At 43.7% G+C, this 25,723-nt stretch overlaps 4 protein-coding genes across 6 annotated transcripts; 1 reads left to right on the top strand and 3 right to left on the bottom strand.

Annotated features, from left to right (window-relative positions):
• Positions 1–2,074: 2,074 nt before the first annotated feature.
• On the bottom strand, positions 2,075–2,743 carry cldn26 (claudin 26). Its single transcript, XM_062542711.1, has one exon. The coding sequence runs from the start codon at positions 2,741–2,743 to the stop codon at positions 2,075–2,077; it is 669 nt and encodes a 222-aa protein (XP_062398695.1).
• A 2,588-nt stretch (positions 2,744–5,331) lies between these two features.
• lztr1 (leucine zipper like post translational regulator 1) lies at positions 5,332–15,404 on the bottom strand. 2 transcript variants are annotated; one of them, XM_062542664.1, is made up of 20 exons: positions 14,741–15,404; positions 14,472–14,534; positions 14,330–14,386; positions 14,147–14,226; positions 13,795–13,903; positions 13,465–13,545; positions 13,269–13,326; positions 12,979–13,118; positions 12,420–12,621; positions 12,062–12,172; positions 11,694–11,786; positions 11,499–11,594; positions 10,524–10,806; positions 9,908–10,077; positions 9,502–9,688; positions 8,804–8,930; positions 8,383–8,532; positions 8,030–8,135; positions 7,361–7,441; positions 5,332–6,705 (listed from the first exon to the last, which is right to left on the bottom strand). In XM_062542664.1, exons 1-20 carry the CDS (start codon positions 14,908–14,910, stop codon positions 6,589–6,591), a joined length of 2,481 nt encoding a protein of 826 aa, XP_062398648.1. In that variant the 5' UTR covers positions 14,911–15,404; the 3' UTR covers positions 5,332–6,588. The 2 variants fall into 2 exon arrangements, with proteins under 2 accessions (XP_062398648.1, XP_062398649.1); XM_062542665.1 differs by having other exon boundaries at positions 9,532–9,688.
• Positions 15,405–15,577: 173 nt separating this feature from the next.
• On the top strand, positions 15,578–17,174 carry vps36 (vacuolar protein sorting 36 homolog). The gene has a single exon (XM_062542663.1). It carries the CDS (start codon positions 15,630–15,632, stop codon positions 16,776–16,778), a length of 1,149 nt encoding a protein of 382 aa, XP_062398647.1. The 5' UTR covers positions 15,578–15,629; the 3' UTR covers positions 16,779–17,174.
• A 1,947-nt stretch (positions 17,175–19,121) lies between these two features.
• gal3st1a (galactose-3-O-sulfotransferase 1a) lies at positions 19,122–25,668 on the bottom strand. 2 transcript variants are annotated; one of them, XM_062543967.1, is made up of 3 exons: positions 25,273–25,668; positions 21,428–21,575; positions 19,122–20,904 (listed from the first exon to the last, which is right to left on the bottom strand). In XM_062543967.1, the coding sequence occupies exons 2-3, from the start codon at positions 21,553–21,555 to the stop codon at positions 19,752–19,754; spliced, it is 1,281 nt and encodes a 426-aa protein (XP_062399951.1). In that variant the 5' UTR covers positions 21,556–21,575; positions 25,273–25,668; the 3' UTR covers positions 19,122–19,751. The 2 variants fall into 2 exon arrangements, with proteins under 2 accessions (XP_062399951.1, XP_062399950.1); XM_062543966.1 differs by lacking the exon at positions 25,273–25,668 and adding an exon at positions 21,695–21,854.
• Between the last annotated feature and the right edge of the window lie 55 nt (positions 25,669–25,723).

Genomic DNA, 25,723 nt, shown 5'->3' with positions numbered 1-25,723 from the left:
GATGAATATTTTTATTGTGAAACCAGAGATTTTTACAAACAAACAAAAACATTAGGTATATAACAAATATAGAGAGCGGATGCAGAGTGTTTTTTTGTGAAGGAATGAAAAGCACTGTCACTTTGTAATTTAATCTTAAGACCCAGTGGTTGTCACAGTGATCACAATTATCTCATCTAGTCCCCTATAGTGTCAAGGCATCTCAGAGATATGCTGCTGTGCTTGTTTTCTATGACTCCCAAGTGACTCTATCAGGTTAGAGTGGGGAGCATGAGCTGACTACAAACACCCAGCCTACTGCACTACAAGCAAAGATTACAAACAAATCCCTACAAAAATGTGTTGCCATTTTTTTTTCTGCTGCAGCTAGCAGTCTGTATAGTATCTATCTACTCACTGGGCCCTCTGCTGGTTGCCAAAAGAAATGCATATTGTGATGCTTGGCAACACGATTAGATAGTCACAGAGATCATTATAGCATAGAGGGGCAAGCTATGACTGATGATCTCACTTTAAGAGGAACAGATTTCATATAATGGCACATCAGTCCCTTCATATTTTAGTCTAATTAAGCTAATAGAATGTACACTTAAAGAAAGGTCAGCTTTGACTGAATAATTCATTAAGAGTAACAGCTTTGCAAAATTCCAGTCAACACCCTGTAGTCTTGTTTTCCCTCCAGTAGGACCCCCTCCATGAACAGAGTCAATATCTGATACTAAGACTGGGCTCTACTCTTTGAGATCGCAGGAGATGTGACAAGCATTAATGAGGCAGATAAGCTGTTTGGCGTTTCAAGATCAATATTGGGATGCCGAAAGAGAATAATCACACTACTTCATGGAGTGAGGCAGATTCTGTGCTTCAATTTCAAACTGGGCCACCTCATTACTCATAAGGCAAAACCGCACACATAGAGGCAATTAGCTTCAATTTGCCCTTTTCAGTGCAAATATTTACAAATAAACAGCAGGGGCAGGTACAGTATGCTCATTAATAAACCGGTAAAACCGAAAGGTGGAATTATCAAGCATGTCCTAATAATGTTTTCTTCTTATTAGCTTATTTATAACTCATCATAAAGGAAAGTTAAAAGCCAACGTCTCTCTCTCTCTCTCTCTCTCTCTCTCTCTCTCTCTTTACTTCTGCCATAGATAAACATTTCATATATCAATCAACTTGACTGCTGGTTTGTCCATCTCTACACACACAGCTAAAGGCTGCATTAACATGTGTGGTTTGGGAAGTTTATTTTACATTACTCTTCTTCTTTACAGTTGCACAGAGCATGCTCCCATGTGAAATGAATTCATCTTTAAGTTACTGAATCAGGATCAAAGAAAGAGAAATGCAAGCACAACTAAGCACCACTGGGTTCATGTCTTGCTCAACTGTGCTTTGCCTTAAACGGTGTTTAGTAAGAGAAGTAGGCTACCTCAGAGAATGAGGGGGATTTCTATTACGTCAAACATTTGAATAGCCTACATCTGATACAATGAGACATATACGTTTTATGCTCAGATAGAACAGGCTTTGCTGCATAAAAAAACGGATTCCAAAGTAATTTAAAATTCAGAATGATTTCATTTTAATGGGTGTGCAAGTAGAACATAAAACTCAGTGTGACACACAGGACATAAATCTAGCAATGTGGATTAGAGCCAGAGGAGAGGGGGAATATAATCTCATACAGGCAGATGATGGCACAGCCACAGAGACACAATCATGCTGAACGCTCCCAAATTTGCAATTGGCGCAGGTTTCCTAGCAGTGACTCTGAAATAACTCAGCGCTCAGCAAGCCTCAAATTACACTGTTAAAAGGTCAGATGAAAATTACCTTTGCGTGTCCATTCAACGGTGGCAAAAGCACAGATTTGCCATAAAATGGAATTTTGTGGGAGTTTTTTTTTTACATTCAAAAGTTGCATTCATTCTTGGCACTTAAATACTGAAAGCTAGATAGACTCAGAGGTGACCTTTCCAAGTCTCTTGCAACTGACCTTGGTTTTTTACTAATCTTAAAGCTCAGATAGTGATCACGCCCGGCTCTTCAACAGCAGAGAATAAAGAAGCTATAGGACCTCTGTCTTTAGGTAGTGCCGTGTCCTTGGAGCGTCCTTGCAGAAGGCTAAATCTCTAGCCTGGCGCGCCTCGTAATCCCCCATGCACACGGCCACAAACAAGAACGAGCCGCCGACCACCAGGAGGAGTCCCGCGATCCACCCGGAGAACATGGCCTCGCCAAACTCCCAGCGCGGCACCACGTCGGGAATGCTCTCGTCCCAGAACTCCACCACCGTGAAGTAGGCCACCAGGGACACGGGCGCCAGCGTGGTGAGTCCCGACACCCAGAAGAGGACGCCCCCGGCGATGAGCAGCCCCCTCTTCAGCCGCCGCCGACGCCGACCCCCTCCGGCTCCGTCCAGCACCCCCTCCAGCCCGAAGAACGCCGCCAGCACCCCGAGCAGGCCCGTGGCCACGGAGACGAACATGAGCGCCCGCGACGCCAGCTTGTCGGCGGGCAGCGCCAGCGTGGACTCGTAGGCCTTGCAGTGCAGGCCCACCTCCTCGGTGAAGATGCACAGGTGCCACAGGCCCTCGTACCAGTTCTCCATCTCGTTCAGGTCCGAGTTCATCGTCTTCCACAGGGGCAGGAAGAACGTGACCAACGACGTCACCAGGCCCCCGAACGACACAAAGAGGGACACCCTCTCCACGAGCTTGGTGGTCAGAAACACCATCCTGTCCTCTTCGACTCTCTCGTCTTCGTCTCTCTTGCGCGCTCTCTCTCTCTCTCTCTCTCTCTCTCCCTCCACAGTGGCCTCTGTCTCTTCTCTCCGTCCCAACAGGAGTTAACAAGCCCCCCAAAAAAGGGTCCCTCCCTTCCACACGTCCGCTGCCTTAGCCCGCCCCAACTTGGCCCTGCTCGTAGCAACTTTTAATAAAGATGCACTTGATAGCCGCCACGTCATCCAAGGGCCCCGGGGGCATTTCAACCGGCGTTCGCTTTTTGTCTCACCGATAAATATCATCAGGGCCAAACAATGGCCACTGTTTTTGGACATGAAAGCGGATATGTCCGGCGCTGAGCTGACCAGTGTGTGCGCGCCGAGTCTCCAAAGGAGGGAAATACGAGTATGCTGCTGGGCTTGAAGGAGCAAGCTCCAAAAAAAAAGAGAGAGGAGGGCAAGGCAGAGAGAAGACTACAAAGTCCTTCAAAGCGTCTTTCATAAGAGCTTTTGCTCTTTTCTCTTTTGAGCAGGTGCCATTGTCCTCTTCTTTAGTGCTTTTCCAAGCGTCCGGACGACCCAAGAGAGGGTCCTGTGGGAAGCTTGGCCCCCCCGATGATGCCTCCCTCCGTTCGTTTCAGAAGGGGTCTGCAGAAAGTCCACTGGCTTGCCAGTCGAGACTCAGGTGTCGTGTCCACCTGAATGGCAGCTTGTGCTTCAACAGCACTAGGCCCCCACAAAAGCATTTGACACTTGGCCAGCTACTCTGTCTGCCTCCGTGAATGGCGGTTTGATTTTCCCCCCGGTAAACAGACACGCATTCAAAAGACACATAACAGCATCTTGACATTTGTCCTTAACTTGACTCTCTGATGCGCATCGTTCATTCTCAATTACAAGTCCATCCATTATTTATAAGATTGCAAATAGACCCAACAAAAGGGAAGAAGATGGGAGCTTTTACACTCCCCCGACTAGATGCTCTCTCTACCTCAACAAATGTACTCTTTAATCACAGTGAAAATATGCATCGGGTACTCCAGAGTACTCTGCCCTGGTTTCAAGGCATGTCCCAATTACAGCAAAAGTGGCTAGTAAGAAATCAAACTATTCTCTCTTTTTTTGCATTACTTGGCGCAATTTTAACCAACAAATCTGAGGACTATAAAACAATTTTTGAATCTAAGGAACAGACGTGAATACTGCGTTGTATATTTTGATGCAAGTGAGGTGCTTCAGCACTGGTTTCCATTCCCTTCATCACCACGACTTATCACTCTGGCGGACTGAAAGCCACATTGTGCTGCGTTATCTCTCCCATATCTAAGGTAACTCAACCTGTGGACGGACAGGTGTAATTTACGCAGGTAAAGGCCAAGGATTAACAACTGAAGCTTAAAGGGCTCTTTCAATTTAGAGGCTAAAATCAGACCCCCAGTTCTCTTTGTAACCCCCATAGACATGCGCACACACGCCATCCTCTACACACATACAAACAAACACACACTATCTTCAAGTTAACCCCCCCCCCCCACACGCCATCCTCTACACACATACAAACAAACACACACTATCTTCAAGTTAACCTCCCAAAACACACCCCATCCTCTACACACATACAAACAAACACACACTATCTTCAAGTTAACCCCCCCCCCCACACGCCATCCTCTACACACATACAAACAAACACACACTATCTTCAAGTTAACCCCCCACACCCCATCCTCTACACACATACAAACAAACACACACTATCTTCAAGTTAACCCCACCCCCCCTACACCCCATCCTCTACACACATACAAACAAACACACACTATCTTCAAGTTAACCCCCCCCCCCTCCCCACACACATCACCACACACACAATTCTCCAGCCATTGTCTTCAATGTTTAACCTTATAATAATCGAATAATCCATTGCTATATTTGGTGCGCTGGTGGAGACTGGAGATGAAGATGACACTATAGCTAGAGTGTAGTCAAGAAAGAAAACAATGTCCCCCTTCACATGGTCATTATGACACAAAACAAGACACATTTTGAGCAATTGATCTCTCAGCAGGTCCGATTCAAACACGCAACCTCTACATCTTGTGCCCTCAGTATTAGTGGGAAGCTGTGATGTGAGTGTTTCATACCCTTTGCCTGTGACTCCGAGAGAGAGGAGGCTCCCTGTGTGGTCAGGGTCCAGTTGCAGCCCTGGCTGGAGTGTCCATCTCGGGCAGAATAAGGGCCATTGTGCTGGAGGCCAAAGTCAAGCACCTTTTCATCTCTTAGGTTTCACCACAGGGAGGGAGGTCATGTGATGGTGGACACTGGACAGCCTAGGTAGGCAATGCAATAGAAAGAGAGGACTTTTGGAAGCAGATATTACATTGATTAAAAGAAGCATCCCAGAATTACCCATAAAATCAATATTTCTGGCCCTACCACTCACTTGATGAAATAATCATTGCAACAAGCTTAATAAACTCTCCAAGTGTCCAATAAAACATTTTGTGAACCTTGCTGGCAATACATATTAAAGCCATACTTACCACACATATGAATGACTATGAATATGAATATAAGTGAAGAAGTCAGAAGCCAGGCTATGACGGTGACAGTAATGGTTTATTAAGGCATTGAGCACGCATATACCATATAAACAGTTCTGTAACGTGAACAATAATGGAGAAGATTTTACTACAAAACAAACAAACGGTAGCAAAGCTGTACATTGGTTTATAAGCAGTCAACACACAAGTGATTATATTTACATTTACTGGGTATTCACAGGTTAAATTTACATGTAAAAAAAAAAAAAACCCAACTTCTGGATACTTTTGCCTTTAGATATCTGACATTACAGAGCAAGACAAAGAGTAAAATTGTACTGTAACATGACATCAAAACACAAAAGCGTACATCAATGAGAGACTTGTATATGGGTCTAAATAAATACAGTAAATGGCATAGCTACTCGGTAATATTCAGCTTTTCTGAAAATAAAGCATATGAACCATTACTTCTCCATAACAAATACAGTACATCATTTTTGCTTTTGGAAAGTAAAACATCCTCATAACTGTGGTGTAACTCTAAAGGCACGTAAGTGTTCTCTGAGCATATCACTGAGTATTGTATGCATCCAAATGCCTTTCCTTTTCCAGTCTTTCTTCCCCACACTTTTCTGTTATTGACTAATAGAAATGCACATGGAACACTGAAATAGGATGCACAGCGAGCATGGGCGTATTGAGAAGCGCTCCGTACGACATGTCCTTAGTACTACACCACAGGTCCTGAAGCTTTCTTTACAACAACCACCTGCACAACGCACCTCCAGCTGTGATTTGACAGAATCCCGTTCTAGCCTTTAATTACAGTTTGACACAATTTTTTTTTTATGGTAGATAACACTTGACAGCCTGAAAGTGAACAAATGTAAGGAAATGTCGGAAGTGTCTCTTTACGGAGTTTGACCACCGGGGGGAAATGGGGCAACAGCTCTGCCTGGTCTACCCGTCCTCAGTGCTGCCCGGTGGGACGGAGGCGGCTCCGCTCTCCCCTGCCTGCTACCGTCTCCTCCACAGCCTCCACAGCCTCCAGGTCCTCACAAGGCTCACACACCTCTGTCAAAAGCACCACCAGCCCAACAGGCCGCCTGCTATGAGACCAGCCAGACCAGCAGATGGCGCTGGAGGAGCAGCAACGAAACACACATGCCAAAGAGGAGGAGGAGGCAACAACAAAGGGCTCTTAAGAACATTGTAGCGTAAAATAATAATAATAATAATAATAATAATAACAATAATAATTCATAAAGTGGCTAATGGGATGGAGTAGCGAGGAGGGAACGGGGTCCGTGTCTAAATGTCGGAGCTCATCTCAGCACACTGTTTGTCCGATATGTGGGAGGCCAGCGAGTCGATGATGTCCAGCAGCAGGACCTGACTCAGAGAGCGCAGGTTGGGCAGCTTGGACACCTGCCAGAGAAGGAGAGGGAGAAGGAGAGGGGGCAAAGGAACAAACACAACAACAGAATGGAGGTCAGAAACGAGGCACAAAAACAAGCTCAAGAAGAACAAAAAAAAGAGATCATGCAGGGAGAAGAACTCATACTTTAAATAAATCATAAAAGACAAATTGCCTTCCAAAGCTTTCTACTCGAGAGTAAAGATCACGCAAAGACCAAATGAGTGCACATGACCATTTTCTGCTGACTGGAGAAGTCATGGGCTAAACTAAATCCCTAATGGGCAAATCAGGTCTCCAGTGGTGACTCCAATAGCACAGGCCGGCCGGGATGTTCCTTTAGAGCACGGCCAAGAAAGCGCACGCCTCGGAGCTAAGCCTCTCCTCTCCTCTCCTCTCCTCTCCTCTCCTCTCCTCTCCTCTCCTCTCCTCTCCTCTCCTCTCCTCTCCTCTCCTCTCCTCTCCTCTCCTCTCCTCTCCTCTCCTCTCCTCTCCTCTCCTCTCCTCTCCTCTCCTCTCCTCTCCTCTCCTCTCCTCTCCTCTCCTCTCCTCTCCTCTCCTCTGGTCTCCAGTGAGCATGCTCTGTGCTGTGGGTCAGTGATACGCAGCTCAGCCTTCCGGTGTGAGCCAGCAGAGGCCCAGCGCTCCCGACACCAGCGTACCCACCTTGATGAACTGATGGACGATGATGTGCAGGCAGTGCTTCTTCATGTCCAGCGCCTGGGTCTTATCGGCAGCCTCCAGGATCTGACCCCCCCACACACAAGCACAAGCACAAGCACAAGGACGAGACATGTGAACATGTGATCTGTACCAATTAGGCAAATGCTCTTCTCTACAAAGACTACTGACATTGGTCGGGTTTCCCAAAATTGTTAAGAAGCTCTTAAGTGCTGAGAACTTCTTAGGAGCGTTGTAAGAATGTTCTAAGAACGCTTCTAAGAAGTTCTTAGGACTTAAGAGCTTCTTAATGATTTTGGGAAACCGGGCCAAGTACTGTACATTTCATTCATTTACGAGTCCTAAAACACACTATAAATAAAGACATAAAAACCCTTACCCATGTTTATGTTTATGTCTACAGTTATGTTTATGGTATTTGGCAGATGCTTTTGTCCAAAGCGACTTATTGTATATTATTAGTTTAAAAATAGTAGTTGAAAAAGCCTACATTAAGCATAATAATAACAATATCAATAATAATATCATGAACTAAATGTGATTAATAACATGAACAAGCTGAATTCAGACGATCTTTAGTACGAATGAGAGAGGAAGCGATGGGATGTGTTCAAGAGGCAGACTGGTGCCTGTCGAGTGGAACAGAACTCTGACCTGTAGAACGTTCTCCACCGTGACGTTCATCTCCAGGTTCTGCTTGCAGTAGGCTTGCAGTCTGTTGTTGGAGAACCCATAGTAATACGGCGCCGCAAACAGATAGCTGTACTCAAGTTAAGGGTGCACTCATACAGTACAGAGAATGGTCAACTTATAAAGCAGCGTATAGTTAGAATGCGTGTGGTGTGCATTGACATACACACTAACACAATAACACAAAATCCCCCCCAAAAAGACAAAACATATGAACAATGATACGCAAGTTGTTTTCCAGATAACTGAAATCTACACAAAACTTAAAACTACCCTGCTGGTTTCTAAACTGTGCAGTGAACTGCGTGATGGGATACAGTGAGTCTTCGGGTGGCATGTTGACGTCTCCGTAGTAGATGTAACGCAGCATGGACTCAAAGGCCTGCTTGCTGGGAACCATCTCCCCGATAGAGATGTTCACCTGGCCATCCTCAGGCATGAAGGAGCGAAACATGGCCTCAAAGTAGCTGTCGAAAAATCCATTCAATCCATCACTCAATACAGCCAAGAACAAATGCAATCCTCTTAGACCCAAAACATACTGTATATGGGGGTGAACTCATTTCATACTGAACTAGGAGATCCATGAGTCTTCTTGAGACACATATTCATGCTCAGACACTGTTTTTGCTTACAGAGGGGGTTTTTTTCTATTTTTGTCAGCACAGATCTAAAATTCAAACTACTTTTTATAGGTAAAAACACAATTTAGGAGTTTGACACGTTGCTGGGTTCTACCTGGAGCGAGCCGCAAGAATGGCTTTGTGTGCCGGGCGCGGATGCCCATCCAAGAGCAGGATGATGTCACAGAAGTCCCGCCCAGCTCCTTCCAGGTAGGCTTTCATGTCCTGCACGAGGGACGTGCCTGAGCCAATCAAAACAGCACAGCATTCAGAAAGATCACTGACAATCATCGCTATATTATACACAAACATTATGGGGTGGGTTTCTCATATACAGATCAAAGGAGAAATCTGGCCAATTTTTTAACAGTTTTTTCCGCTTCTCAAGGTCACCAAGTACTGTCGGTAGGAAAAAAAACAAAAACGGTTCTACCTAGCTTGAGTCGCTGCAGCCAACAGTTAGAGCTTCCAGGCAGCTAGCAGTGGTCCACTCTGGGGGCATGATCAGCCCCCATGCTCATGCCACCAGAGTATAGCACTGCAGCTACGCGTTTTCTCCTACCGACAGTACTCAGTGACATTGAGAAACGAAGATCCCTGTGAAAAATTGCCAGTCTCCACTGAAAGACAAATCAATCATCTCTAGTTGAGGACAAAGCTTAATCAATGTACAGACAGGGGTTTTAAACTGATTGTGACCCATGAACCACCATTTAGACTAAACAGGAACCTGAGGACCATGGTTGTGAAGTTTGAGGCAAAACAACAGTGATTCCAACATTCAAAGTATGTAATTGAAAAACCTTGCAATACCTTTATGGACCACCAGTGGGCCTTCATTACCTATATCCACAGGCTGATCTGAGTAGATTCTGGGAGGTGGCTGCTGTTTCCGGCGCACAATTTCCACTATGAGCGGAGTGGACAAGTGTTCAAACTCTTTGGTCATGATGACCTGGTTAAAGTGGGACTCCTTCACCACAAAATTAAGGCAGTGCTCCTGGATAAAGGAATAAAAGGCAGCAATGGAGAAAGGGGAGAGGGGGAGTAAAATCCATAAGAAAAAGAGGAGATGGAACACAGAGAGAGAGAAAAAAAGAAAGAGAGGGGGTTAAAAAAGAAGAAAATGACAAATGAGCAACTGTGTCCCAGCTTTACAGCTCTATTTTAAACACGTGCTGGGTCGTCCCCTCCCCCCCCCCGGCTGTTCGGGCCCCACCTTGAGCTGGTCCAGCTGCAGCTTGTTGGCGTTCTCGCAGACGCTCAGAACGTTCTGCAGGTCCACCGAGGCCTCGATGTACTGCACGCACAGCTGCTCCAGCCGAGACAGCTTAAAGCTCAGCGCCAGCTTGTACACGTCCATGATCAGCAGCACGTCCTGCACGTGTCCTGAGAGCAGACGAGGGAGCCGAGCACAAACAGACATTTGCGTTTATGTATCGAGCAGACGCTTTTATCCAAACAAGGGAGCCAAGCACACAAAGACATTTGCGTTTATGTATCGAGCAGACGCTTTTATCCAAATTTGATTACAAGGGCCACTGTCCCCAGAGCAAGTCGTGGCTAAGTGCCTTGCACAACGGTGGTGGTCATGAATTGATCCCACCAACTTTTCAGTCTACTGGACGCTAGCCCAGTTCCTTAGCCATTACGCTACCACCACCCCCAGACTGAAGGTCACATTTGTACTAGAATCCAAGGTCATCCATCCTCTAGATCTCTAAAATGACTGCGTTTGTACACGGTGTTGTGGCTGTCCAAATACACAAAAGCTGACCAATGGGCATTTGTGAAATACGATATGACAGGTGACGAGGGCGCGAGGTGAGCCTGACCTCTGCGTGGATACTGGATCTTGTCCGTGTACAGGAACTGCATGAGCACCTCGAACGGCTGGGCCTCGGCCTCGCGGATGCACACCTCCAGCAGCGGCGGCGCCCCGGAGGAGCGGGTGGAGCAGCAGGTGGTGGTGATGGTGATGGTGCTGCTGCTGGAGGTGCTGCTGGCTGGACTGGCCTTCTGGACGCCACCTGCCGCTGATGCTGCTGCTGATGCTGATGATGATGCTGCTGCTGCAGCCGCCTCCTCTCCTTCCTCAGCAACCTCCTGCTTGCATTTCTACACAGCAGCAGGACACAGCAATGTGGACATGAGTACTACTGAACATAGTGGCCACGGGCTATTATATACCGTAATTTCCCGACTATTAGCCGCGGCTTATACATTGATTTTGCTAACTTTCTTCAGCTATGAGGTTAATACAGGGGGGCATTTAATATGGTGTTAATATGGTTTTGTGTCTTTTAACTGGCACAAAACACTGTCCTGCGGCTTATACACAATGCGGCTTATATGCAGGAAATTACTGTAGGATACTATAAAAGGATATTAAATGAAAAGATTTGATTCGCCAAAGCACTATTCATTTGCTCAGTTGCAATTCACTTGCTGGTGTGTGTATGTGTGTATGTATGTATGTATGTATGTATGTATGTCCACATAGCATGGGGCTGACAGTGAATCTAAAATTGTCACTGACAGTGTTTTTCAGCTCTGTCCCTCCCTGTCCAGGGGTTTTAAGCTTTATTTGTTGACACATGCACAACACACACACACACACTCATCCGTTGGGACAACGGATGAAAATTAGCAGTTATGCTAACTCCGGCGTTTTTTACATTTGTATTGATACATATGTCCATGAAAAATGCACTGTCCCTACCAAATAAATTGAATAAACACACACACACACACACACACACACACACACACACACACACACACACACACACACACACACACACACACACCTGTTTCTGACGATCCCTGGCTTGAAGGATTTTCTTCTTCAGCCACTGGCACCGTGCTGTGACGATAGCAATGTGACCCCAAACTTTCTCCTCTCTCTACAGCCAGGAGAAAGATCAAAAGGCAGTCATCATTAGGAGGGCTTTGGCCAGGCTCTTTCAACATCACCTGAGGAGTACTGTAAGCCTGCAGCTCACCTCTCCCAAGATGAACTCCACGTCACAAAACTGACGATTCTCCCACAGTTTGCCGTAGTCTTCATGGAGGGTGCATTTGGGGTAGCACGAGAACTGCAAAGGACAGTAAAAATGAATGACACCAATGGAGACGGACACCAGCACAGTCTGGACAGCAATGCCTCGTGATTTCAATATATTGCAGCACACAAATAACATGATTTCAACACATTACGCCACATGAGTAACATGATTTCAGCATATTACACCACATGAATGACACCACAGGCACCACCACAGTCTGGGCAGCAGTGGCTCAACATACGATTTCAACATATTGCTGCATTATATAACTTTCTAGAAGATTCTTTCCATTCTAAGGCGCCAACCTGGAATCTGTACATCTCTCCGCTGCGCACATTGTTGTCTACAGTCCCTCCAAAAATGTACATGGCATCGTGGATAACCGCTGCTGCGTGGAAGAGCCTGCCACTCGGCATCTGTGAGAGCAAAGGAAGAGGGCCACTGTTACAGACGCTTGTTTGCCTCTGAGAGACCACAGAATGAGATTTCAAGGCTCCTCTGCAAAGGCTCTTCAGTCCAACGAGCCCCTTTTTCTGTCTACAGCAGGGTTTCTAAAATAGCTTTTGGATAGCACCCACTCTACTCAGAGGAAATTTTCTCATGAGTGTGGCATCACTCTGCAACCCTTCAAAGTGCCTTTGAGAGTTATCCCTGTTCCCGCACCTCGCTATCAGTGCTGGGCTGGATGACCTCCCACGTCTGGGAGTCCACGTCGTAGCAGTGCAGCTCGTTGGGCAGGGTGTTGTCCGCCGCCCCTCCGAACACGTACAGGTGGCGGTCGAAGGCCACCATAGTGTGACCGTAGCGCCTCTGCGGGGGAGGAGGGGAGCCGCGGAGCAAGTGCTCAGTAGGAATGCGAGTCCATCTGCACAAATGTGACATGAATGAATGAATGAATGAATGAATGAATGAATGAATGAATGAATGAATGAATGAATGAATGAATGAATGAATGAATGAATGAATGAATGAATGAACGAATGAATTAATGAATGAATGAATGAATGAATGAATGAATGAATAAATAAATGAACAATTGAATGAATGATTGATTGATTGAATGAATGAAAGAATGAATGAACAATTGAATGAATGAATGAATGAATGAATGAATATCAGTGGGACATATTAATCAGACAGAAAGTAGGAGGCCCAGGGAATACATAGGGTACTACAAACAACACAAAACTGGGAGGTCATGCCGTATCCTTGTCTCACTTACATGTGACCATTGAACTCAAACTGAAAGAGGTTGTTGGTGATCTTGGCTCCACTCTGTCCTGAGAAGACAAACATCTTGTCTTGGCACACGGCCACGGGAAAGTTACAGCAGGAGGGGGGAATCTCTCCACTCTGTTCAATCTGTCAACAAAACAGCAGTAGAATGCAAATAAAACCTAAAACCTGACTGACCTGCATGTTTATCAAGGGGTTTAAAGTGGTACGATAAGGCACCTAACGTATTAGCATCAACAAAAGCTAAAGCAAGAACAAACCAAAGGAAACACTCACCTCTACCCAGCAAGCCTGATCTCTGTCTTGCAGACCAATAGTCCACATATCATTCAATCTGCATTAAACAAGAAAAAAAGGTGTTGTGTTATTTAATTTCCCATGTATTGCAGGTACTTTATTTTCAAGATGTATGGAAGCACCATGTACATACATACATATACACAATAAGTGGGCACTTAAGACTCTCACTCACCTGGCGTTGCCATCATATCCAGCAAAAATCCAGAGTTTGTCATTATACACAGTAGCACCATGTGCTGACCTTGCAACCAATCTGATAAAAAAGAAAGAAAAGAATAAAACGTAAGAGGAAGTCAAGATAGAACAATTAGTTGATGCTGCTAAGTCCCTTGCTCCAAGCTTGGACAATGTCAACTTTGTGAATTTATTCACAGTCACAATAAATAATGCTTTGCACTGCCAACAATTCTTTTTTTTAATGTACATTAAAAACAACAACTACAACTGCTTCAACACTCGCCAAAGTAAAAATATGACCAAAAAAAACACAAGATTTTATTACCTGCCTTCCACCTTCCATTCTGTCCACTGGCCCGTGGCAAATTTGTACTCAAAGAGGTCATTTTTGTTTTTCAGGTTGGAGTTGGAATAAATGTCACCAGTGTAGCCACCTTAGAGATCACACAACACAGTTCCATATTTAAAGTCATGCGTCAGCAGCAGTCAACCACCAGTCAGTCTCACTTCTTTTACACTACAGGGGACAAACTAGGCCTGTGACTCCTACTGAAGTCATTTACGTAGCACTCACTCTAAGGGTTTAGAGAGGCATCTTTTATATAATGAATTGGATAAAAGTGATGCTACCACCAGAACTCATCACAAGGGACAGAATGAGGTCAACCATTCCTTACCGAAAACAAACATACTGCTTCCATAAACCACAGCAGAATGGTGATATCTTGGTGCAGGCGGGGTGCCAGTGGTGAAAGCCCTGTTAGGAGATAGACAGGGGTCTTCAGAACAACACATCACAAAGCTTAGGGACACAAGGCGTCCATCACCTGTGAAGGGACCACACCTGCAACATGCCTTACCTGCACCATGAGCAGTCCTTCACGTCGAAACGTAGCAGGTCATTCAGCATGTTCTTTCTGCAATTGTCAATAAATAATACAAGTGAACATGAAGTAATGTAACACTGTATAGTATAGAAAGAAGAACAAGTATGAGACATACCCATTATCTCCTCCAAAAACGTAGATAGCGTCCCTGTATGCCACCACGGTATGCTTACTGCGTCTGTAAGCGACAATACCATTGCAATGTTGTGTCTGAGTATGTCAACATTAAGTAGGCCTAGGCCTAAGAGCATCAATAGCAGTTCTTGATAGAAAATGTCATGGAACTCTATTCTGCAGTCATGTTTCAGCCATTCTCTTGTAGTACAAGGAAAACAAAAAGGTTTTGGAAATATACTGGTGCAAGCAAATTTCAGTTAGGCCTACCTTGCCCCGACAAATTCGTCGCAGGGTGGAAGTCGTCTCCAGCGATGGACAGTTTCAAAAGGACCAAAGTTGAGTGTCAGGTATTCGACACTGTCCGAGCAACTGTGATCGAAGTCAACACTCGGAGCAACTTTGGATTTACAAGACATGGTTCCTGGAAACCATGACATTCAATTTGATCGCTATACGACGGTCTCCGATGAGACACCGGTTTAAAAAGTTAACGTTATTACGTTAGTTCCACAAAACGTCAAAGTAGCTTTGATCTACGACTGCTAACCTGACGGCACCTTTGGAGGGTCGAAAGGGATTAACGGTAGGCTACACAGAAGTAACTTTGGTCTCAATAAAAAATGCAATTTTCAAAGAATAATCAAATAATCTAAATCACTTGAAGTTCCTCTTAAAAATAACGTTATTTCCAAGAGAACACAGCTAACACTAGCCAGCTAGCCAGCCAGCCTAAATGGACTGAGAGCATTGGCCAGCTAGCTTAGCAGATTTTCTCAAAGCATTATGTCCAGTCATAGACGTAAACTCTGCAACCAGAAAAACACTATGCACTCTCGGAAGTCGTGGACTAACATGAGAGGATGAATCACCATGCAAGCTTGACTATCAAAATGCTCAAATAAATCCAGCTGTTTTGCCAAGCTCTGCTAAAGTCCCATCAGCCAGTAATCACGCCCCAGGAGGTTGCTGATGGTTATTGTAGTTCATTTACCGTATGAAACCAATTCATGCTAACCAGTAAAAGACTACATCGTGGACGTCACCTTTGGCTTTTCCTTGACAGGAAGAGTTTGGTAGAACAGCATACAGGAAGTAAATATTGTTGGACCATAAGGCGTGAAGTAAGCTCGCAATATTACTCAGCGAAATCGACGAAATGGATCGTTTTACGTGGTCTAACGGGTTATTGGAAATAAATGAAACGTTGGTGATTCAGCAAAGAGGTATCAGACTGTATGATGGAGATGATAAGGCTAAAATGGACGTGGGAATAGTCTTGCTAACTACCCATCGGCTGATATGGAGGGATCAGAAGAATCATGAGTGTTGCATTTCCATACCTCTCTCTCAGGTTATATTTTTCGAAGAACAAGCCGCTGGCATTGGAAAGAGTGCAAAGATAGTTGTTCACTTACACCCAAACCCTGCAAACAAGGAGCCGGGTCCATACCAGCACAGCAAGTTTTCCTACATCAAGTTGTCCTTCAAGGAACATGGGCAGATTGAGTTCTACCGGAGACTGACAGAGGAGATGATACAAAAGAGATGGGAGAACACACCAGCCTCTGAACCCATGCCTACAGCAACAGGATCTAAGACAGGAAGAACCCGTGCAGTTGGAATAGTAGGCATTGAGAGAAAGTTGGAGGAGAAACGCAAAGAGACAGACAAGAGCATATCGGAGGCATTTGAGGACCTCAGTAAGCTCATGGTGAAAGCCAAAGAGATGGTGGAACTGTCAAGATCCATCGCCAACAAAATCAAAGACAAGCAAGGGGACATCACAGAAGATGAAACCATCCGTTTCAAGTCATACTTGCTCAGCATGGGCATAGCCAATCCTGTAACCAGAGAGACCCATGGTTCAGGGACACATTATCATATGCAACTGGCGAAACAGCTGGGTGACATGCTGCAGGCCCCTCTGGAAGAGCGTGGCGGTATGATGGCTCTGACAGAGGTCTACTGCCTGGTGAACAGGGCCAGAGGGATGGAGCTTCTGTCTCCCGAGGACTTGGTGAACGCCTGTAAGATGTTTGAGTCTCTGAAACTGCCTTTGAGGCTGCGGGTCTTTGACAGCGGCGTCATGGTGGTCCAGCTTCAATCCCATAGCGAAGAGGAGATGATCGCCTCAGCTCTGGATAATGTGTCTGACAAGGGTTCCCTGACCGCTGAAGAGTTTGCCAAACTTTTAGGGCTGTCGGTGCTTCTATCTAAGGAGAGACTACTGTTGGCTGAAAAAATGGGACATTTGTGCCGGGATGACTCGGTAGAGGGATTGCGATTTTATCCAAATTTATTTTAATGCACTTCAAGGCATGTCCCATATTAAAGAAAAACTATGCTCTTGCAGTCTATTATTCAGTTTGTGACAACTGTTGCATAGCTGTAGGATGGACTGTTTAGTTCCCGAGAAAGAATAATTGCTGTTTACAACACCAGTAGCGAGTTTCTAAAATACATTATTTTGAATACCTATTTCCTAAACTTGCTTGTTGGACATTTTCCCCTCTTCAAAAAAAAAAAATCTCAGAGCTGTATAGTTTTGCTCGTATTTTTTTGACATAATCATATGTAAATATCAAACCAATTCATAGCCGTGTGCCTGAGGATTGGCATTTTGGTGGGTCAGTAGCCTATAATAATCTGCTTGTCAGTCTTGAAATAAAATATCACTTTGTCAAATAACACTGTTGTAGGCGGAATGATTTTTGTTTTCTAGCAGGTCATTGCCCCCCATGATGAAACAGTTTTCATTATCTTAACCTTTTTCATTTTTGGGCATTAAACACCTAGGGCTGGTTTCCTGCATAAAGATTAAGCCTAGACCATGGGAAATCTCAGAAAAAAGCTTTTAGTCTAGGACTAGGTTTCATTTATACAGGTAGCTGAACACACACGTGCTTACTATCGAAGAGCAACCTTTTTGGACCCAGAAAGATACCAAACACTGAAAACACATTGTCACCTATACTGTATAAAAGATAAATCCCTCACCTGACCAGGTCATGCATGTTTGAGTCATTTATGGCAGCATGCAATGTCAAACACTTTAAGCTCAAAACTGCAGCTATAGGTTTTATGTCTCATATTATGGGTTGATGGAGCATATCTGTGCTCTATAACTTTGGCCTGTTATTTTTATGTAATCCTGATGCAGATATCCTGTTGTGTTCGCTGGATTTAGCATACTATTCAACCAAGACATACTGTATGGACTCAAAATGCACGCAGCAAGGTTCAAAAAGATTTCTGCTGCTATAAATCTTTAGTATATGTACACATGATTGCAAACCGAAATGATGGAACCTCTGTGCAGATGGAGTTTAGGGGCCAAATGTTCTGGCAGTTGGTCTTGGTTGGGACCACAGCCAGTAAATCTGCAGACTCAAACTATCCAAGAATATGGAAAGATGTACCCATATGTTGACCCAAATGTACAAAGAAAATCATAGAACCTTCTTATCTGAATCTTAACATCTATCCCTCCATTATTTATTATTTTCTGCACTATGATTTCTCTTATATACTGTAGATGGATAGCTGCAGTACTACACATGCTAAATGGACTGTTTGGGTGCTTACAGGGATCAAAGGTCAACATCAGAAGTGGCAGAGCAACCAGATCATTCCTAAACTTCATCCTGATTCTGAGATGGTGAGTTTCCATCAGTCAACCTATGTTATTTTAAGTCACTGTTAAAGGACAAGTCTGTTCCAAGAACAGAGGTCTATTTCTGCATGATATCGAGTGTAAATGTTCAGACCAAAATGAAGAATAGTAACGAGTAAAACCAGAATATAGTGGCTATCAGCATAGTTAGATTGAACAAGTCTGGGGAGTCTGCGCTTTATTTCTACTGCACAAGAGGCGTGATCAGTGGGCATAGTTCAAATGATTCCATACGCTTGGATAGTCCTTCAGCCAATCAGACCAACGATCCGGGTGTGCCTGGTGGATAAGCCAGTTTGTGATTGGAACCGCAGCAAATGTGGACAGGAAGCAGGAGAGATAGATGTGCAGGTTTCCAGCCTGAGCTGCAGGGCAAAATCCAATCACCGGTAGATCAGGATGGGATTACCCAGCCTAACCAGAATATGCATTTACAAAGAAATAGCATACGGCAATAATCTTGGGGGCAAGCTCCCTATGTCAAAGTAAATGACTACTTTTAAGCCACTGAAAGGCTAAAAACACATAGTCACACTTCTGTGATACAATGGGGAGACTTCTTACAGACAAAGTCATTTTAACTATGCGAGTGTACAGAAAGGACTGTTTGTGCAGTGCATTACTTACAGTACATCAGAGGTTCCCAAACTCAAGACTGCTGAGGCTGATCTGTGTTGACTTGACACATCTCTCTCAAAACGTGTGCTTCACTGAAAAGTTCAGTGTAGACTGACAAAAATATCTTATAATATGTTCTTATACATGAACTCTTTTGACAGCATTGCACACCTCTATGGTTGGAACTAACTAACTGTATCTGCGAATTTCAATTGGAGAGCCCTTGGTTGTCTTTATGGTACTTAATGGTAGCATAATGTTGCCTGTAATGACAAACTTTGGTTGTAACTTAGTTCCAAGAAGTATGTCAAACAAAGTAATCAGTAAAATCAGTTAAGGTTGATTACAATCTTTTGAAGAGTAAAACAACACAGAACACATGAGTTTATTTTATCATAGAATACATCAAACAGGACAAACTTTCCATCATACAAAATTACATCTGGTGTGTTGGTCCTCAACCACACGTAGGCTGTAATACTTTTGTTTTCCAGTATAGGCTGACGTTGCAGTTCTTATCTCTTTAAGATTGAAAGCTTTTCCACAGTGACAATTGGAAACTAACCAAATAGTCCAGAACAATTCTGACACATCCAAAACTTTGACAAGTGTCAATTTTGTTAGTGGTTCATGTTGTATGAATTCGTCTTTGTAATCATGATGTACGTACCTCACACAACAATTCATTTCAAATCCCAAATTGCAAACTGGCTTCCACCATCAGTGTGTGAATCTACCCCTTACCTCAGATAACAGGAATGTGCTTTATTTCTTTAGTGATACAAAAGATATTACATTTTGCATCTAAATATCTAAAATGGTCTGTTTCAGTCCTATAAACTCAAAGAAACAGAGCATTAGAACTAATGTGCTAGTGGCACAGACAAAAAAAAGAGCACCATTATGCCAGTCTTATAGGCTACTTACTAAATAAACCATGACTTGTCCTCTTTGGTGACTTTAAGTGCCTTTAAGGACTAGTGCGATTCACCAGTTAATGACTTCCCTTATGTAGCCCCAAAGTTTGGTGATCCAAAGGTTCACCCCAAGGTCAGAGAGGTACTGCAGCTCTGGCGTGAGCATCTTGCGACACAGTTTGCGATGTCCTTTGTCCATATTTTTTTTCAGATTGTAACCCATGATGGACTTCTCGCCAATGGGCTGCCAGGGCTGCATGGCGGTCTCCTCGATGCTCCCCGCATCCACGGCCTGACCGCCCTCGATGCAAATGCCCGCCATCTCCGAGTTCCGCCGCCGGAGCTCAGCCACATCTCGCGCCATCCGCTCCTGCCCGTAGGCATCGACCTTGCTCCAGAAGGTGGCATTGAAGTGCTGGTACAGCTTCCAGTCGAGGGCGTTCCACTCAAGAGCCCTGGCTCTCAGCTCACTGGTCATCTTCGACACGGTCGAGTCTTTGCGGGCGTTCAGTTTGAAAAAGAGCAGATCGTCCATCTCCCAGCAGAGGGCATCCTTGAGCAAGATGAGGGACTCCTCAAAGTGCTCCACCAGCATCACCAGCCGGAAGCGCTTAGCGATGGCCTGGATGCTCACTTCAACCCTCGGGTCACTCGGCTCCAAATTGTTCTCCTGTCCTAAGTCGAAGAACAGCAAGTTCTTGAGGTAGAATGAGTTGTAGCCGTTCGAGTCATAGTAGTATTTCGGGTCTCTGAGGAATTCAGCAAACTTGTCGTCCCCTGGGATCTTCCAGGTCAGAGGCACCGCGTTGTGAAAGTAGTGAAATGAGGACTCAAAGAGTTCTGCTGGATCTCGCAGGATTGTGATGTATGTGGTGTCAGAGGGCAGCACCTTGGCCACCTCGGTCGCGTTGAAGCGCATGTGGTTGCAGATGATGTTGAAACACATGCCCGGCCTGTAGTCCTTCACCTGGGAGCGGTGAAAGGAGGAAGGGTAGGAGAAGTCGTTCCTGCTACTCGGGAAGGCAAACTTGAGCCGCTGCTTCTCGCCAAAGCGGAAGAGGATGTTGAGGAGTGTGCTACTGGCTGTCTTGTGAGTCTTCATGAACATGATGTCCACCTTGGGAACACAGGGGGTCTGGTCCTGGCCATGCTTAGAGGTGTTTGTGTTGGAAGCAGCGTGTGCTTGAGTTGGACGGTGTGCACAGGAATAAGGCACAGGCAGTCTGCAAAAGATCAAAAACAAGAAAGAAAGAATAAGACAAGAATTTAATCAATCAAATCAGGAATTGCCAACTTCAACATGTTCAAATGTAAACTGCTGCATAAACTGCATTTGATTAATGCAGACCACTATTTCCCTCATTTATAAAATATGTTGAACAATATTACTATTGTTTAATCAATTATTATAAGAAAAACACACAACATTTTTAGATGCCATAAAATTAACACCTAAAATAGCAGGCCTTGTTCAGACTACCAAGCCATACAGATTATATTTTGAAAATCTTGACAGTGAGAACTACATTAAATCAGACTTGCTGAGAGGTGAAAAATGTGGATTGATTCACTGCTTTGGTACTGACGCCTATAGTACACACTGTTGTGACACAGATTAGTGATGGTCTGGACTCAAATAACAAATAACAGACTGAAGTCATCAATTTCAAAAGATTTGATTTGAGAATGAAATCTTATTTGGCTGCCAGCTTAACACTGCCTTTGTTCTTACAAGGTCAGACTCACTCAGGTAGGTTGAACTGAATCTGCGGTGATGACAGACAGTAAAACAGGATCATGCAGCTGGTTAGGAGGGTACCCAGTATAAGGCCTTTGCAAATAGACCTCCACTGCCTCCTCTGCCTGACAACCATGATATCATCAAAGGAGGTAGCTGAGAAAAAGAGATAAATATATTTTACAATAATGTCCACAGACTGTGGATACACAATTATGTAGTGGATATACACATTTAAAAAAAAAACAATGAAGCTGCGCTTGTAGAACACATACGTATGCCATACATCCAAGTACAGTTTCCCATAACCATAATACAAGCTGTTCCCAAGTAACTTTGTTGTACCAATCAGAGCCATATAAAGACCCTATATATGGCTCTGGTACCAATCATAACCACAACCAGCTTTGTTGCTGTTTGTTGAAGCAGGTCCAAAGTTCTAAATGAGAAATTGTTTTTGCATAAACTTTCTGACATCATAATTACTAGAACAATACAGACATTATGGAAAATGTTGTTAAAGCAGCCTAGGTCCTTGACTATGCTCAGTGCAGCTTTGTTTAGCTAGTGTAGCACTGACCCCATATAGTGTCATGTTTGTGCAAGGGTGAGTAAGCAAGCACTGCAGTTTTGCCTTTTTAAAAGATCTATACAGCATAATTCATCATTCTAACACATCCATTGACATCATCAATTCCTCTTGTGCCCAATTACTGAAACTGCCGTGCTGTCATGTGAATCTCCCACAGGGGGTTGGTTTGATGTGCACACCTGCCTCTCCACAGATCATGTCAATGGCATCCCTACATTTTCATTGCCATTGCATGGTCTGAGCCGAAAAGCTCTGAAGGTATTTTTATAAATTCTTTCAGGCAGGTGATATGTAACACTATCAGTCGCCTGGTAAGAGATAGCTGCATATGGATCTTTGGACACAATTCAGTTTCCTGTCCAAACACCTGAGATGTCGGCACCCAGTCATCTAGGGATATGAGCGCAATGCTAATGCTATCTACTCTAATAATCTTATCTCATGATATGGTGAAACTATGCCTAGAAACATCACATGTCTGTTCACAGGCTGAATAATGCATCACCACTGCAAGTGATCCTGTTCAAACCAAGCCGATGTCCCCAGCTGTCTGTAATCAGATACCCACAGCAGGAGAGCTGATAGTCTCTCAAAGTCACACCGTATAGTTAACCATCTCCGTCACAACTCAATAGCATATCTGACAGATCATGTTCCTGAGGAGGAATGTTATGCTGTCATAATTTAAATCCACCACTGATTCTTCTATCAAGATGCTGCAGTCTACAAAATCAAAGAGTAGGCTATCCTTTTGAAATCTGATTAAAACTCTTTGTTGGTGTTTGGTGTTGATCTTTGTCTATTGACAAAGGAAAGTAGCTGTAACTTAGTAGTAGAAGTAACTTTCATAAGGCCTATGCGCAACATTTGAGGTAAATCTTCATGTACAGTATTCATAGGAAAACTTGTAAGTAGACGTTGACTTTGAGGCCCCAAACATTTTCAGAAATGGAACCATTGCAACAATCATTCAAGACGGCCGAACCAGCTATTCAACTTTCCTCCTGAACCGAACATGTATTTTGCATGACGCCTCTTATGCCAAAAGTTATGTCTATCCTTAGGTCAAAGATTAATGTTACAGCAGCATAAAACACCATATGCCCTGTGGTATCTGTGGCAGCTGTTTCACTTTATGCCATATAATCAAATTAGGTGTTTTGCATAAAATCTCTTGTATCAAACGTGAATGCAGATAAAATGTTATTTTAATGGTCAAGGATATAACATGCAGTATCATATTGGTCATCTTATCATTACACAGACGGCACACCGGTTTTCCTTTCACACTGCTCATGACCATTTACTGCCCCTTTTGACCTACAGTATATGACTGTCAAATACTGGATTAAAAATAACATAACCAACTCCAATTTTCTGTAGTTTTTTTTGGGTCAGGTTCACTGCAATTCTGACATGTTCTGTTATTGTGTGTATATTTCAACTGCCATTCTATTCTATTCAAATCTATTTACAGTCTAGATTTGTCTAGGCCTATCATGTTTATTTTATTTGTTATCATGTTATAGTATTATATTATAATAACACAAACATATTTCAATTTGGGGATTTTAAGATACAAAAGCAAAATATTCGTTTGATCTGCCTGCAGAGCTTATCGATGAATGTGGTGAAATCTTGTACTATCTGAGCTGTGTTGTTTCTGATAACCCCTCATGGGTGTGGCTGTGTGCCTCATCAGTTAAGATTTGGTTGCCTATCCTCCCGAGAGGAGCACAAAATGAGCTGTGGAACTTGAGGGGGTTCCCTTAGGTCTGCTGATTAGAGCTGGGTCATTTCCGTAGGCGCCTGATGACGGTGCTTTTCAGACGCACTCCAAGGAGATAGAAGTGTGTTGGCAACAGATGAATCAATTAAATTTTCTCCAGTTTTTGCAAGACACCAGGCTTTGACACAAGCATACTAAAGCTTGAACTATGAACGTCAAACTATGAACTACAAAATTGTGCTAAAAATAATTAATCTCCAATGAGAGAACATTTCATTGTTTACATTGTACATTTCAAGTACACTAAACTGTCTAAACTAAACTGTCAGGTTGTAGATTATATCGTTAGGCTGTAGATTAAATTGGGAGAAATAAATAACAACGCTGTGGTCCTGTAGACAAAACCAAAATCTTATATTATTATACACGATTATTCCTGCTATTTGGAATTAAATGAGCAAATGATCTGGGATTGCTTTCATTGATCAGGGCTAGTAATTTACTGCAAAAAGAATGAAGCTGACTAACTGAATGTACTGAATGGTCAGTTTATTCCATCAATGAAACTGATGGCCCGAGTATATTCAAGGATGACAGTACAGGACTCTTCGGGCTAAGACTGACCATGCAAAATTGTGGTTCAGGGTGCTTGTGGAGTCATTTTATATGAAATGGCCACCACAGGTCCCAGACCCAGTGGAGGTCTTTGGGACATGCTAGAGAAGACAGTGACTGTTGTCAATATAAGATCTTGGATTAAATTAATACAGCTCTGGGTAGAAATGAATGTTGTGCCACTGCGTAAGGTTGTCGTAATAATTCCACCGGAAATGAACAGGAAATGGCATTGTAATGACACCAAAGATATATTAGACTTTTTTTTTTTTGACAAGGCAGTGTATAAAAAACAATACTAAACACTCGTATCTTCTCTAATCCTATAAGTTAGCATTAAAAGACTGGAACTTGTTTTTTTTTTTGCAAATAAAAAGGTTTTAGGCAATTAAAAGTGTTAAACGTCATACTAAAATTCAAAATGCATCAATACACTTTATCCTCTTTCATATGTACACTAGACTACAATGTCCACAGGGTAAAACCTCACCCCATATGTCAAACGTGATTTTCAAATTAAAATAACATAATCCTATATCCATATGTATCTAGATCTTGTAACAATCACTATATGCAGGTCCATCTCCAAAAATTAGAATAAAGAATTTATGACACTGAAATGTCGACCTAAGAAGAGTACTAGTCAGCTAATGAAGTCAAAATACCGACACTGGTTCCCTGGAGTCTAGTCAAGGCAATGGACTGTTCCACAATATTCTAATCTTTTGAGATGCACCTGTACAATATTACATACTAACTAATATTTTCGATGTAATGCTTTCTTGATATCCTGCCTTGTGGCCTAAGAGAGATTAGAGATCCACTTTCAGTGCATTTGTATCCTCCACTAGATAATGAAAGAAAGTCCTTATCATAACAGATAATACAATGAAGTATTGTAGTGTTGTATACTTTACCTTTTGCATAAATCAGCAGATCTTCTTCTGCGGATCAGGCGGAAGGCTCTGCAGACTGGCCTCTTCCTGTTGAGTTGGTTATCAGAGGGGCATGATTGTTTTGGATCAGTTCAAATGTTCAGCTTCCCTCCCGACTTCACAGAGGCGCTGCTCACTCTGACCATCCCGGACCATCATCACATCCTTGATTGCCATGCCACGGACCTGACACCAGTGCCAGAAGGACCAGCCAAGTCCTTATCTATGGTATTCCTGCAGCCCAACTCTCCTGTGTCCGCGCTGGCTTTCTCTCTCTCCCTCCCTCTCTAGCTCTCTCTCTCTCTCTTTCTCTCTCTCTCCCTCTCTCCTTCTCCTGCTCACCTGATGCCTTCAAAACCCCCGCCTCTCCGAGCGGCAACGGTACGCACTCTGGAAAGACAACCAAGCAGAAGACAGAGGCTCGCTCTGTCAC

This window comes from Sardina pilchardus, chromosome 8, assembly GCF_963854185.1.
Source record: "Sardina pilchardus chromosome 8, fSarPil1.1, whole genome shotgun sequence".
NCBI classification, from domain to species: Eukaryota; Metazoa; Chordata; class Actinopteri; order Clupeiformes; family Clupeidae; genus Sardina; species Sardina pilchardus.
The sequence above is the reverse complement of the archived record's forward strand: the minus strand, read 5'-3'. Positions and strand labels throughout refer to the sequence as shown.

Bases quoted from the DNA above. Each gene is read 5' to 3' on its own strand.
- cldn26 (XM_062542711.1), bottom strand. From the start codon at position 2,743: ATGGTGTTTCTGACCACCAAGCTCGTGGAGAGGGTGTCCCTCTTTGTG.
- lztr1 (XM_062542664.1), bottom strand. From the start codon at position 14,910: ATGTCATGGTTTCCAGGAACCATGTCTTGTAAATCCAAAGTTGCTCCG. The intron at 9,689-9,907 runs GTGGGGCCCGAA...TCCTTTATCCAG, and splicing joins TGCAGCTGGACCAGCTCAAG to GAGCACTGCCTTAATTTTGT. The intron at 7,442-8,029 runs GTCAGAGTTCTG...TGGGGGGGTCAG, and splicing joins CGGTGGAGAACGTTCTACAG to ATCCTGGAGGCTGCCGATAA.
- vps36 (XM_062542663.1), top strand. From the start codon at position 15,630: ATGGATCGTTTTACGTGGTCTAACGGGTTATTGGAAATAAATGAAACG.
- gal3st1a (XM_062543966.1), bottom strand. From the start codon at position 21,731: ATGGTTATGGGAAACTGTACTTGGATGTATGGCATAC. The intron at 21,576-21,694 runs GTATGTGTTCTA...TCTTTTTCTCAG, and splicing joins TACTTGGATGTATGGCATAC to CTACCTCCTTTGATGATATC. The intron at 20,905-21,427 runs GTGAGTCTGACC...GATCTTTTGCAG, and splicing joins ATTCAGTTCAACCTACCTGA to ACTGCCTGTGCCTTATTCCT.